This window comes from Dromiciops gliroides, chromosome 2 (genome assembly GCF_019393635.1).
Source record: "Dromiciops gliroides isolate mDroGli1 chromosome 2, mDroGli1.pri, whole genome shotgun sequence".
Taxonomy (NCBI): domain Eukaryota; kingdom Metazoa; phylum Chordata; class Mammalia; order Microbiotheria; family Microbiotheriidae; genus Dromiciops; species Dromiciops gliroides.
The window spans coordinates 228,571,231-228,586,952 of NC_057862.1; the positions used below are offsets into that span (position 1 = coordinate 228,571,231).

At 35.0% G+C, this 15,722-nt stretch overlaps 1 protein-coding gene across 1 annotated transcript in view; it reads left to right on the plus strand.

Moving 5' to 3' along the window:
* CEP128 (centrosomal protein 128) overlaps positions 1-15,722 on the plus strand; it is a 235,161-nt gene that overhangs the window by 10,801 nt on the left and 208,638 nt on the right. Inside the window, exons 2-3 of the mRNA XM_043986021.1 lie at positions 11,391-11,522; positions 14,927-15,074. Of these exons, the coding sequence (XP_043841956.1) occupies positions 14,946-15,074 (129 nt within the window). The 5' untranslated portion in view covers positions 11,391-11,522; positions 14,927-14,945. The remainder of the gene's footprint in view (positions 1-11,390; positions 11,523-14,926; positions 15,075-15,722) is intronic.

Sequence of the window (15,722 nt, forward strand, 5' to 3'; positions counted from 1 at the left end):
AAATCACTATCAAAAATAGGAACAGAAGGGATCCTGCCAAATTCCTTTTTTTTTTTTTTTTTGGATGCAACTATGGTCTTTATATCTCAACCAGGGAGAGGAAAAACAAATAAAGGAAACTCTAGATCAGAAATGGCAAACTCAAGGGTGATAAAACTCTCCTGATTAAAATGTAATTCTGAAATGTTTAACAAAACATATGTAATACAATTTAGATTGTGTTAATTTGTGGCTCTCCAAGTCCATATACACTGGAAGGTATCCTTTTCTGTTTGAGTTTGACGCCATTGCTGTTGTAAAAAAAATTAATTATTAGCTAATCTAGTCTGAAAAATTATATAATTGGGCTTATGAAAAATTATAAGTTTAGAAAAATTATAATTGGGCCGTAAGTCCCATCTGGGTCGCCATTCAAATGTAGAAATATTTTGATTTGCTGGGGCTAATTTGGGAGGACTGGGGTACTTAATCTGGGATTGTTGACTGTTTGGTTATCCAACTGCTATTAATTTAATATGGGCCATTTATAAAGTTGCACCACACTGCTCCACTCCCCAAATTGATAAGCAAAAGATTAAGAAACCTCTTCCATTTTAAAAGCAGAGGGTTTATTTATGAGATACAATTTAAAATTAAGAATACAGGGAAATAAAATGTACAACCTGACTGCGTTCCAGTGCATCTCTTTCCACCTGCTGTGCCTGGAACTTTTTTAGCCTCCTCCTGCGTACCATCAGACCTTCTTCTAGCGTTCTCCTAGTGCTCCAGCGTCCCCCGGCCTCCTTGCTTTCTCCAATGTGTGCCCTGTGCTGACCGCTTCTGTGCTCTCTGCTGCCCCCCAGTTTCTCTAACCTTCTGTACCATCTCCTCCTCTCTTTACATAACCTCAGTCCCCTTAGTATCCTTGTAGTCCCTTTCTGTCCATTCCTTTCCAACCTCTTAACCTTCCAGCCTCTCCCTTCCTCCTAGACCTTCAGCATTCTCCCTTTATATATGTTCCTTCTCACCCCTCAAATCTTGGGTTCCCTGTGCCCCCCACACACTAAGCTAATCTGCCAGCTGCACTAGGTCTAGAGTGTCCCATGCGTCCTACACCCAGGGCTCCAGGGGCCTGTGCTCCCTGCTGTGTGCCCAGGGACTGCTACACGGGCTACGCCAGAGGCCGGCCTGGACAAGCCCGGGATCTCTAAGATAGATCCGCTCAGGGTGGAGGTAGCTGGGGCTTTTCCCCCACAGCTGTCTGACCTGGCATCTCAGCCCATGGGGCTTTTTGGCTCAGCTGAAGCTGAGGAGAAGGGGCACCAGCCCCTCCCACACAGAGAAGGAAAAACCTGAGGACCTAAGGCTTTCTAATCTCAGCCCAAAGGTAGGGTCCCCAAATCAAAATAAATTTCCACACTATGGACCACTATCCCAAATGAATATCAGTGTAAAGATATAGGATAAAATATGATGAAAGAGGTTATAGCATTGTAATGAAAAGATTATCTACAAGGACCAGGTTGAACTTAAACGAGGAAACTAGGGTTGGTTCAACTATAAACATGATAAACCATAGTAATAACAAACCGAATAAAATTTGCATGATTATGTCAGTAGATGCAAAATAAGCTTTTGATAAATTACAGCACCCTTTTATATTAAAAACATTGCAATGAATGGATATTTCTTTAATATTATAAATAGTTTCTATCTAAAACCAAGGAATATCCTTATCTGAAATGGGAAAATGGTTGACACCTTTCCAATAAGATCACGGTAAAGTAAAGATATAATTTGTTGGGGCAGCTAGGTGGCGTAGTGGATGAAGCACCGGCCCTGGATTCAGGAGTACCTGAGTTCAAATCTGGCCTCAGACACTTGACACTTACTAGCTCTGTGACCCTGGGCAAGTCACTTAACCCCCATTGCCCCGCAAAAAAAAAAAAAAAAAAAATATATATATATATATATATATATATATATATATATATATATATAATTTGTTACCACTGTTCTTTGATATAGTTCTACAAATGCTAGCAAAAATATAAGAAAAAAAGAAATGAAGTGAGTGAGCATAAGCTAAAAGGAAAGCTATTTTGTTTTTTGAAGATATGATGGCTTATTAGGGGAACCCTAGAGATTCTATTAAAAATTAATTGGAAAAAACCTCAGTAAAGTAAAAGGATATAAAGTAAACCCTAAAAACCATTAACATTTTTGTATATTATCAACAAAACAGCACAAAGAGAAATTCTGTTCAGAATAACTATTGAATATATAAAATATTTAGTTATCTACTTCGAGGAATTATAGAAATAACACTATAAAATATTTTTGCAGAAACACTGATTTTAAATAATGGGAGAGATGTTAATTTCTCATAATTGGGTCATGTCAGTACTACTAAATTAATTTTTAGTGGTATACCCATAAAACTGATGAACAGTTATTCTACAGAACTAGACCTACAAACATCTGGTGGAAAAAAGTTTAAGAATCTCAAGGGAAATATTGAAATAAAGTGTGAAGGAAGGGAGTCTAGCAGTATCAGATCTCAAACTATACATAAATCAGTAATCACCAAAAACTATTTGGTGCTTATTTAAAAAAATAGAAAGGTTGATCAGTGGAACAAAATTACATATGAACCAGAAGCAATGGAACACAGTAGGATAGTATTTCATAGATCCAAGGACACAAATGACTGAAGTAAGGATTCAGTTTTTGACAGAAACTGTAGTTTGGCAGAAATGAGGATTAGACCAACTGTTCACTTAGACCTACACATAAAAGGTCATAGTTCAAACAAATTAGAAGAGAATGGAAGAAAATAACTTTTTCAATGCTGGGTAGAGGAGGAGTTCCTTTAAATTAAAAAAACCCCCACATTTTTATTAAAAGTTTTGAGTTCCAAATACTATCTCTCTCCCTCTGTCCTCTCCTCTCCCTGAGATAGTAAGCAGATATAGGTTATAAATGTGCAATTATGTAAAACATTTTCCTATTACCTATTTTGTACAAGAAGACTTGAATAAAAGAAAAAAATGAAAGTGAAAAAAAGCCTGCTTCAGTCTATATTCAGTCAATATCAGTTCTTTCTCTGGAGGCAGATCGTATGCTTCATCGTTAGTTCTTTGGGATTGTCTTGGATCATTGTATTGCTGAGAATAGCTAAGTCATTCAGTGTTAGTTCTTTATCAAACAATATTGCTTTTACTGTGTACAATATTCTCCTAGTTCTGTTCACTTCACTATGCATTGGTTCATGTAAGTCATTCCAGGTTTTTCTGAAATCATCCTGTTTGTCATTTCTTATAGCACAATAATATTCCATCACAATCATATATAATGCTTGTTTAGCTATCCCCCAATTGATGGGCATCTCTTTGATTCCCAATTCTTAGCCATTGCAAAAAAGAGCTACTATAAATATTTTTGTACAAATAGGTCCTTTTCCCTTTTTTTGGATGTGTTTGGGATATAGACCAGCAGTTTTGCAGGATCAAGCAGAGTTCTTGATGAAAAAAGGTATAATGATGATACCAAGAGATAAAATGGACAATTTTGTTTACATAAATTGAACATTTTTACATAATAAATGTAATGCAGTTAAAATACGAAGGGAAATTGTTAAGTAGGAAAATTTTATAGCACATTTCTTTGCTTAAAGTCAGATATTCAAGATACATAGGGAATTGATTAGAAATTAATTCAAATATGTAAGAGCATTCTAACCACCTGCTTCCCCACCTGACTTTTCTCTAGCCATTTGTTGGGTAAGGTATCCTGTTGACTACATCAATTGTTGGGTACAAGTAGGAGCTCAGATGTATACCTCCCCTGTCCCTCCCCCCATTCCTCCCCAAAGATAGCAACTTGATACTGAAGAAAGCCATTGGAAGCTCCAGGGTTAAAGAATTATAATTTATTTAAAGGAGACTTACTTACAGGAGGGTCAATGTCCAGGATGGCTGGCAGACATTATGTGAATTCCTGTCTAGCTCCTCTTCAATCTTCCCTGATATTTATACATATAAGCATACCTGGCAGAAAGCCTTCTTTGTGCAAGTGTGAATCAGAGGTATAGGCCCATGTGCATAGGAGGTTGATTGGTCAGTCAAAATGTTGTGTGACTTCCCTGGGCTAGCTCATACTGTATTCATCTTAAATGCAGCACAGAAGTCTGTTCCTTATTTGGATATTCTGTTCTGCATGTCTTGGATCCCACGCTCCACCTATACTTCCCCGAGAAGCTATTGATAAGAAAGTCCCTGAGATTGTCAAGGATGGGCTAATGATGTGGTAGTGTACCTAAAAGATGTGCATACATGCATATCTCCCCATATGTAACAGGGTGAATGGAAGGTCAAATTTTTCCTTGTGAGACCTGGCCATACAGCTAATACAGGCCACATATGGTACCTTACACCACTGATATTCTGTATGAACTCATTCCTCAATGGTTGTCATGCTCCCAACCCCTCATACTTTGGCTCAACCCAGTGATTCTTAGTCTTTGTCCTACAGACCTCCAAAGTCAGTAAGCTGAGTCTATCCTTTGGCCGAGCAATAGCAATCCTAGGCATATACCACAAAGAAATTAAGAAAGCAAAGGGCCGATATGTACAAAAATAATTACAACAGCACTTTTTTATAGCAAACAAAAACGATTGAGTGTCCATCAATTGGGGGTATGGCTGAAAAATTATGAATATAATGAATATATAAACATAATTGAACATTACTGTGTCCTAAGACATGATGAAAGGGACTGATTCAGAGATACTTGACAAGATTTGTATGAACTGATAGAGAGTGAGTAGAACTAGGAGAACACTTTTTACATTTATACAACGTTGTAAAAGAATACAACTTTGAAAGACTTAAGAACTTTGATCAGTAAAATGAACAACTCTAGAAGACCAATGGAGAATATTTCCCATTTGTCTACAGAGATGTAATGAATTAGTAGTGTAGAGAGTGACATATACATTTTTAGACATAAGCCAAAGATTTGTTTTGTTTGATTATACTTGTTACAAAGGGAGGGCTTTTTTGGGGGAGAGGTAACAAATATGGGGGATGATGTTAATGGTGATGTCCATCAGTTACTTGTTTATAATACATATTCATTATTTTTTCGCAGTGTTATAATATTCCGTTATGGTAATATGATACACTTATAAAACATTCTCTAGTGGATGGGCATTTTACTTTAATTCTATTTTTTTGCTACCACACACCAAAAAAAATGCTGCTAAAATATTCTGGTGTATGTGTAGACAAGAAAAAATTATTTGTACAGAAATATTCCTAACAATACTATTTGTAATAGCCCAAACTATAAACACACTAGGTAGCCATTGGTTGGGAATTGGCTAAACAAAATAAGTTATGTGAATATAATAGAATATTATTGCACCATAAGAAACTATGAATGTGAATGATTCAAAGAAATATGGCAAAATTTATATAAAGTAATGGCAAATGAAAGGCAAACCAAAAATACATTGTATTCACTGGTTACAGTAATGTAGTCAAATACAGCGATAAAGCAATAATTCATATTAAACATATTGTAAAGATAGGAAAATATCAGGGAAAAATCACAATATTAAGGTCAACATAGACATCTTTTGGGGGTAGAGTAACTGACAAAGCAAACATGTACAATTAAAATAAAACCTGATACTTTGTTAGTTTCTAGATTTCAAATATTTTAATATAATTTTAGTAATTAGAAGATGTTATTTGAGGCTAGTGACTTCAGGATAGATTCGGAACCAAAAGAATAATTACTTACTTAACTTGGACTAGTCAACCTTTGTGAATTATCACTCTGATGTTTAAAGCTTATTAGAACAGTTTATAATTGTTTAAAAATGGCTTCTAAGGAAAAGAGACCTGAGAATCAATGAATTGCTTTTCTTCCACATAAAAGTGTGTCATTATTATTGAGACAATCTAATGATTCTTTAGGTTAGAACACAAAGGAAGTTGACTTGGGTTTATCAGAGGGAGCTCATTGTTAATCCTGTAGCAAAGTTTGGTGATGATCTAATTTTCCCTGGTCACTGGCATCAGAGTGATATGTGGATATTTGTTATAAACAGTTGCGTTCTTAGAAGGAACAAATTGTTAGGAAGTCATTATTTGGACTGGAGGTTATGTGTCATCTCTGTAAGATTCATTAAGAATATAGTAATATTTATGACATTAAAACACAAATCTGTTAGCAGCAGTTGGACAAAGTTTTCTCATAGTATTTGCGTTGTATGTTTCCTTTTGAGCCCAGGAGTTTTCTAAAAGACCCTAGAAAAGTAAGAGATGGGTGACCTTGGAATAAATTTCATTTTCCTGAACTTGTAAGTTCTTTAATTCTTTTTATTTATTTTTTGCCCTCAACATGTATAGTTGAAATGCTTTTAAACCTATGTAGAAAATCCTAATCTAACAAAATCATGGTGCTCACCAAAGATAATAATAAAAATGATTCATCATGCAATGCTATCTTCTTTGTACTCTTTAGTAGGATTTTTTGGTTTGTTTTGTTTATATTTGTCTTTCTCTGGTACATTAAGTGATAATTTGTTTTGAGTTGTCTTTCCTCTCTCTCTGCCTATCTCCTGCTCACTTCCTGAAGGTTTAAAAAAAATATGAAATTCTCCACAGAAGTTCCAATTTCATGATTCATTGTGGTTTGGAGATAGTCCTGGATTTTTGAAGGCCATGCCGGTAGAATTCAAGCCCTGGCAGATTGTGCCAAGCTTGAAAGACTTCAGGTATGGCTTTGCTTATCTGTTGTGCAGTCTAAGTTTGTAGAAACCCCTAGATTAGCTTTTGGCTTCAATAGCTCTTAAAGACCATTTGTTGAATTGTTTCACAGGTTATAACATCAGAGGGGATTCCACATTGTTGAAATGAAAGCTTCTTGAAATATTGAAATGTGCAAATCCCCCTAGCCATCATATTGTTTTTCAATATGGAATAAAGCATGGAGTAGGGGTGGGATTTAAGAAGGAGAGGAAAAGAGTACAAGCAAAAAAGCTCACTTCAGCAGTTGGGAAAATCTCATCTCTGCTGTTTTGTATCAGTGAAAAGTCTTACACAATAACACTAAATAAGCATTGAAACTGTGCTTAATGTACATTACTTGAAAAACAGAAACCGCAGCTACTTTGAAATCACCAAATTGTATTGTGCCACTTCATAGTTGATCTGGTAGATTGTAGATTTGGTTTGTTGTTGAATGACTAGCAGTTAGTAGATGACTCAAAATCCGAAATTTACTCAAGCATTAAATACATAGCCTGAGCCAGCTTTGCAGAGTTAAAAACTTATTTAAAAAAAAAAAAACACCACAAACTCCAAAACCTTATTCCTTTCAAATTCTCCCCTCCCACTTTTATCAGTCATTGGTTTGGTCATTATTTGAGTAGAGTTCTTTAGTCTTTCAAAGTTTTTGGTTTTGTTTTTTTTTTTTACAGTATTGTTATTACTGTCTAAATTGCTTTGGTTATGATCTCCTAACTTTTCATTAATTCATACAAGTCTTCCTAGGTTTCTCTGAAACTATCCCTTTTTAAATTTCTAATGGTATGATAATATTATTCTATTATTTTCCTTTGCCATGATTTGCTCAACCATTCCCTAATTATTGGGCACCCCTTTGTTTCTTGTTCTTTAGTACAACCAAAGGAGCTCCTATAAATGTTTTTGTACATAAGGGTCATTTCCTCTTTCTTTGATCTCTTTGGGGTGTATGTAGGCCTAGTAGTATTGTTGCTGTGTCAAGAGGTATGCACAATTTAGTGACTTTGGGGTCATAATTTCTTTTCTTTCTTTTGTTTCCCACATTTTTATTTAAAGTTTTGAGTTCCAAATTCTATTCCTTCCTTCCTCCCCTCTTCCCTTCCTGGAGTGGTAAGCAATCAGATATAGGTTATAAATGTGCAATTATGTAAAACATTTCCCTATTAGTTATTTTGTATAAGAAGACTCAAAAAAATGAAAATGAAAAATAACATGCTTGAGTCTGTATTCAATCAATATCAGTTCTTTCTCTGGAGGTGAATAGTATGTTTTATCATTATTCTGGGGTCATAATTTCAAATTGCTTTCTAGAATGACCGGGCCATTTCACAGCTCCAACAATAGTACATCAGTTTGTTACTTCTCTTGGAGCCACTCCAACAATCATTCCCCCCCCCCCCCCATCTTTGCTGGTCTGATGTGTGAGGCACAGCATTTCTATAATTATTGATTTTTCATTTTTTTCACATGATTGTTGATAGCTTGAATTTCTTCCTTTGAGAACTACCTGTTCATACCTTTTGAACATTTATCTGTTGTTCTTATATTTTTGAATCAATACCTCATATAGAGGTAGATACTTGCAAATTGGTAGTTATTTGGTTATTCATTTTCCTGTGATCCTACAATCATGGGAAGGGAATTCTGAGATGATCTAGTCAAACTTGGTCAATTTAATGATTAGGAAATTTAGACTCAGAAATGACAGATACTAAGTGGCAGAGCTGGAATTTGAATTTGGGTCCTGTAGCTCTAAGTTCAATGCTCTTTCTGCTTCTCCATCCTGCTTCTTATGTTTCATAGGCTGTCCTTAGAGAAGGGAATAAAGGCACTGGTGAAGTTGATTTATGTAGCAAAGGGCAGTAGAAAACATCTTTTTATTGAATGTTTGGTCATGTTACCTTGTATTGTTTATGATGAGTTTATTTACTTTTAAAAATAATAAATAAATAAATATTTATTTATTTTTTAAGGGCAACGGGGTTTAAGTGACTTGCCCAGGGTCACACAGCTAGTAAGTGTCAAGTGTCTGAGGCCGGATTTGAACTCAGGTACTCCTGAATCCAGGGCCGGTGCTTTATCCACTGCGCCACCTAGCCGCCCCAAAAATAATAAATATTTTTACTTAGAGTTTTGAGTTCCAAATTCTCTCCCTCCTTCCCTCCCTCTCCTCTCCTCTCACTGAAGTGGTAAGCAATTAGATATAGATTATACATGTGCAATTATGTAAAACATTACCATATTAGTCATTTTGTGTAAGAAAACTTGAATAAAAGAAAAAAATGAAAGTGAAAAATAGCATGTTTCCATCTGTGTTCAGTTAATATCAGCTCTTTTTCAAGGTGTATAGTATCATTTATCATTAGTCCTTTGGGATTGTTTTGTATCATTGTATTGCTGAGAATAGTTAAGTTATTCACAGTTCTTTGTCAAACAATATTGCTGTCACTGTGCACAATGTTCTCCTGGTTCTGCTCACCTCATTATACATCAGTTCATATTAGTCTTTCCAGGCCTTTCTGAAATTGTACTGTTTGTATGAATGAGTTTAGGTAAAGGGATCATCCTGTAGATAATTGAAGTTTATTTTTAAGATCCATTGCAGGGAATGAAGTAGAGAAATACTCTAAAGAACTTTACAAAATATTTTAAACCAAGTCAATTAATATTAACTCAGAGAATTCAGTACAAAAGTGGACAAACCAGAGGATAGAAAGAAATGTTAGAAATTCTTGTTCAGATGTAAGAAATACTCCAGTGGACTTGTGACCCCAGTGAAGTGGGTATTCCCTTCATCTATGCAGATCATAACCTACCTGTGACCATCTAGTCTGGGCAACTCTTGTCCATGTCCCATAAATCTTATACAAGGGATCCACATGATTTACCTAGATCCTTCTTTGCTTTGTTTTGTTGTTTCAAGAATACCAGTGGAACACATGAGGTGACCTCATTCTTGCCATGTGACCACTCTGTTTTATTTTTTGATCATCTCTCTTTGATGTCCTTAATACTTGGTTGTAGTGTATTGCATTCTGTCATGCCCATCACAGTCTAATGAGGGAGATGACACGAGATAATCAATAGAGGGAAGGCATTGACATTAAGGGGAATTAGGAGAGCCTTCCTGTAGAAACAAGATTTTAGCTAGGGCTTAAAATCAAAGTGGAATGTGGAGATGAGGAAGGAGGTTATTTGGGAACAGCTAGTGAAAACTCTTGGAATTTGGAGATGAGTGTCTTTTGGATGTAGAGCAAGAAGGCCAGTTTCACTGGATTGCAAAGAACTTGGAAGAGAATAAAGTGTAACAATACTGGAAAGAGGGGAGCACATTGTGAAAGCCTTTGACTGCCAATAGAAGATTTTATAAACAAATCTACATTTTTTGCTAAATCCAAAAATGTATGTTTCATTCTATATTTTGAATCCATTACCTCCCTTTCTGGATATGGGGATCATGCTTCATCATTGATCCTCAGGAATTATGGTTAGTCATTGGGGTCATCAGAGTTCCTAAGTCTTTCAAAGTTGTCTTTACAGTGTTGCTATTATATAAATTGTTCTGGTTCTGCTCACTTTTCTTTGCATCAGTTCATGCAAATCTTTGCAGGTTTCTCTGAAATCATTTCCTTTGAGGTTTCTTTTAGCACAGTTGTATTCTATATCCATAATTTTTTTTTTTAGGGCAGGGCAACTGGGGTTAAGTGACATGCCCAGGGTCACACAGCTAGTAAGTGTTAAGTGTCTGAGGTTGGATTTGAACTCATGTCCTCCTGAATCCAGGGCCGGTGCTCTATCCACTGCGCCACCTAGCTGCCCCATCCATAATTTGTTTAGGCATTCCCCCATTGATGGACATTTTAGGATCTAGCTCTTTGCCATCATAAAAAGAGTTGCAATGTTATTTTTTTTAAACAAAAAAATTAATGAACTAGACAAACATCAACAAATATAAATACTGCTATGTTCGTGAAAGAAATATGCTAAAACTTAGGAAAAGAGGATTATATGTATGAGTATAATTGTGTACCTATTTTATATAGCTTTTAAAATATTAAATTTAAGGTAATAAAAGTAACACTGCTGCTTGTTTTTGTAGATTTTTGAACTCCCTTCTCTCTTTTATATGTTTTAAAAATGCTTCATTGATGCATTGAGGCACCCCCCTTTCTTTTCTTTTTTTTTTTTGTATCACTGTCAATGCTTTGTGTGTCTCAATTAATTGGCATTTTTAGTATCCAAATTACCTTATAGTATTTAAAAACAAAAAAAAACTTAACAGAAAACTCCTTCATATAAAGACCATGTAGAAGTCTGTGTTGCTCTCAGTACTGATCTTGTACTGTTCCTGAAACCTTACTGTGGTCTTGGTTGAATATGGTTGATGAAGCTATATAAGAAAACTGATTAGACTCTTAGTACTAATGAAAAGCGCATAATTCCAATTTTAGTTGTGTTTGGGTTCTTAGGTCATCAATCTTATGTGCTTTAAGTACTATGATATTTTCTGAGTGCTCCACATATTTGCTATCCTTTACCACTCCCCCCCCCCCCCATCTTTATTTTGTCCTTATACTTGACTTTCTCTACAGGTATACCATCAGATCCACGAGATTGAACATCCTTCATTTGTTGCTCCAGCTTTTGGAATTAACAGTTGCAGACATTTAAATGTGTACTGGTGAATCTCTCATGCTGGAAATCATGATTCTTTCTTGCTAAAAGTATGTAGTTTTTAGTTGTGTGAAGTACAATTTTAAACATTGTTTTATTTGTTGCATGTCACTTAAATATTTAACATTGTGAACCTAATTGTTATCAAGTTTATATTGTATTTTACAGTATAAAATAAGTAATTTCATAGTAAAAAATAACAGGATGCTTAGATGAACATTTTAAATCTAAATTATAGCAATAAGAAGATTGCTATATAAAATTCTGTGATTATTATTACTTATTAATTGTTAGCACAGTAGGAATTTAGTTTGAGAAGTGGTTGGAGGATTCAGATAAAGTGTATGTCTATTGGTATGCTAGACAATAGCTGATTATCATTAAAAAATTACTGCTTTGGGGCAGCTAGGTGGCACAGTGGATAGAGCACTGGCCCTGGAGTCAGGAGGACCTGAGTTCAAATCCGGCCGCAGACACTTAACCCCAATTGCCTCACCAAAAAAAAAAAAAAAATTACGGCTTTATGGAAAACCAAAATAACCCAAAGATGGTTATTATGATTCCTTATCAAATTCACTACCAATAGTTACAGTAACAACAGAATTTTTTCCTCTCTGCCTGCCTATTTCTTGAAATGAATTTAATTCCTAGAATTGTGATTTATTGAAATAAAAAAAATCTTTGTCAGTGGGACCATGTTTTATTAAAGATGATCTAAGGTCTCATCACTATATTTATGAGAGAAAGTAGGAAGACAAGTATCACTGACTTTTAAAAATTCATTATTAACATCTAGCGAGGAGATAGCATCCAGGATATTTGTATTGTCTAAGAAAGGTATAATAGTATTACTTGAATACGTCCCTGTTACCTGATACTTTAAATTTAAAATAAAGCTAAAATAGGTATGTGTGTGAGATTATAGATTACATATAAATTCACATCTTCCATATTTACCAACTTTTGTTAGCCTTTAAGATTTTAGTTCTTACCCTGACTGTGGAGTTACACGGAACTAAGGGTCAAAGCTTAGTGGAATTTCAATTTAAGATTTCTTCCCTTAACGTTTTCTCAATTCTGAAAAATGTCATAATGAGCCAGATTTTTAGGTGACATGGTACATATTTATAAGAGAGGCAGCCATAAAGGGAGGGAGACAATTTTCAAGGCATTATAATATTTAAATTTAGGATTTCTTTTCCTCTCAAGTTACTTGTTTGGTGCTTTAAGCACCTTTGTATCAATCAGGAGAAGGAACAGATAGATGTTGCTATGAAATTTGTTGCTATTGGCTTCCCACAGAACATTAAGGAGCTATTGAGGTGACTATAATGCTGTACTGCTTAGGGGGAGGTTGGAGATTGTTCAGTGAAAATAATTGGCTGGGATAGAGAAGTGAGTACTGACTCTCCATCATGCCTGCTTGAATTGTAAGGAATTAGATATCCCTTCAATTCTTGGTCAAATTCTATTCAGAGAAGATTCGTTTGCAGCATGAGTTGCTATCTTAAAGCAACTTTTAAAAAAAGTAGAATTGGAAGGAACCTTGGAGAGTACTATGGGCCAACACCTTATTTTATAGTTGAGGTCCTATAGACCAGAGACAGAAGTGATTTGTCAAGTATTATGCAACTGGTAAATGTCAGAGATGGGATTTGAATTCAGTTCCTCTGACTAATGTTCTTTGTAACACAATTTGCTACCTTTCTATGGGAAATTATAGGGAACACTTTTTTATTTTCCTTCTCAAAATTTATGTGTATTGGAGTACATAAAGAGCACTATATGCATTGTGTTGTTTTTTTTTTTTTTGGTGGGGAGGAAAAGAATGGAATGGGACTATTAATCTATAATTAATTCTACAATTAATTAAATTAATTCTACAATTTTTTTCTACATTCCTTAGAATTTGGTTGACTTTGTCATTGATTTTTCTTTCTATAAATTGCTCAGATATATCTTTATAATTACTTAGCAGCAACATATAAGTCATATATTAATTATAGATGATTAAAGTTATTTGTAAAATCAATTAATTATTAATTTTACATGAGCAAACCTGTTTTGGTTGATTTTTAAATTTTCATATCACCTTACTCTGAACGTAACCCTGCTGACTGAACCATTCTTGTTACAAAGAAAAAAAAGGAAGGGGGTAATAGGTAGGCCAGAAAAACTAAATGACATTACCTGAGTTTGACAGTATATGCAATATTTGACAGTGATCATATCTCACTTCTGCAAAGGAGGGAGTGATGTGCATTTTCTCATCTATTTTCTGGGGTCAAACTTCATCATTACAATTACACAAAATTCAGTTTTGTTTTTTGTTCTTTGCATTTATATGATTATATTGTATGTGTTAAATATATATACACACATATTTCCAAGATCTGTTTTTTCTGTTTATAAGTATTTCCATGCTTTTCTGAAATTTTTATATTTATTTCCTGTTACTCCATTTCTTGCAGCACAATAATCTTTTATTACAGTCACCTACCATGAATTTCTTAGAACTTTATATAATTGACGGGCACCTACAGTATTTTGTTTCTAGGTCTTTGCAACCACAAAAGTGCTGCTTTATTATATTTTACTATCTATTATACTTTTTAGACATATTTTGGTGTAAAAAGACCTTTCTATCCTTGACTTATTTAGCATATATGTCTAGCAGTGGGCTCTTTATGGCAAAGAGAATGGTGATTTTAGTTACTTTCTTAGCATAATTCCATGTTCTCTACAGCATGGTTCATAGTTTCACCAATAAGTACTGAATTAGTGTGATTGTATTTCTCCAGCCTCTCCAACATTGACTATTTCTGTCTTTCATTATCTTTGTCAGTTTGCTGAGTGTGAGGTTAAACCTCAGAGTTTATTTATATTCTCTCACTGTTATTGACAGTGAGGTGGGACAGTCATTCATATGTCCCTTAATAGTTTGTTGTTCTTCTTTTTTGTGTTTTTTTTTTTTTTGCAGGGCAATGGGGGTTAAGTGACTTGCCCAGGGTCACACAGCTAGTAAGTGTCAAGTGTCTGAGGCCGGATTTGAACTCAGGTCCTCCTGAATCCAGGGCCGGTGCTTTATCCACTGCGCCACCTAGCCGCTCGCTGTTCTTCTTTTGAGAACAGTTTGTTCATATCCTTTGACTTATTATCTATTGTAGAATGGTTCCTGGTCTTACATATTTGTGGTAGATTCCCATATATTTTAGGTATCAGACATTTATTAGAGATACTTGGTGCAAAGATTTTCCACAGTCAACAGCTTCTCTTCTTACTGCAACTTAATAAACTCTTCTCCTCTTCCTTTTGCTTCTTCTCTTCCTCCTCTTCTTCCTCTTCCTCTTCCCCTTTCTCTTCCCTCTCCTTCTCCCCCTCCTTTCCTCCTCTTACTCTTTCTTTTTACTCCTACTCCTCTACTTTTCCTTCTCTTCCTTCTCCTCCTTTTTAGAAAGGTTGTGAAGATAACAATGGCGGAATCATCCAGTGAATCAGAGTACTACCATCATGGTCGATTGGATAGGCGGAAGTCTCGCACCCACCGACACCATACTGCAGATGTTACTGCAAAGATCCACACTTTAACAAGTACTTTACAGGTAAGTTTTCAAATGGTCGTAAAGGAAAGTCTTTACGTAGGATGAGTCTAAAGTTTATTTTATTAAAAAAAGCAGTATAATGGTATAATGGAAAATGCTAGCAGCTGCTTATACAACTTATAATTTGGAGTTGAGGGGCTTTTGTTTTGTTTTGTTTTGTTTTTTAGTAAAATATCCCACAGACACTATTTTTAATAGTGTGAATATCTACTGGGATGATGTGATAGTATATATAATTCTAGCCTGAATTATGGTGAGAAATCTGGCCAAGTACTGATATTAGGCATGGGAAAGCTTTCTGTCCTTCTTTGAAAAAAAGCATGGGAAATAGCTGAGAGAATGGCAGGAGGACAAAACCAAAGATAAAAGAGAGAATGTGATAATTATTATTTATTTTCATTATCCCACCACTCTTACTCTATCTTTTGTTAGAAATGGGTTTTGACTTTTAATTATTTGTACTTTTGCATATTGATTCACCAAATATTTAAGTACCTTTTATGGTTAAGATATGGTGGTGGGTTTTGAAGGTGATTTAAACATGACTATGACATAGTCCTAACCTTTTAAGGAGATTAATTTAGGGACAAAACATGCTTCCAGAATCTTAAATTTTGTTTCTATGGGCACTTCTTCCTCTGAGGTAGT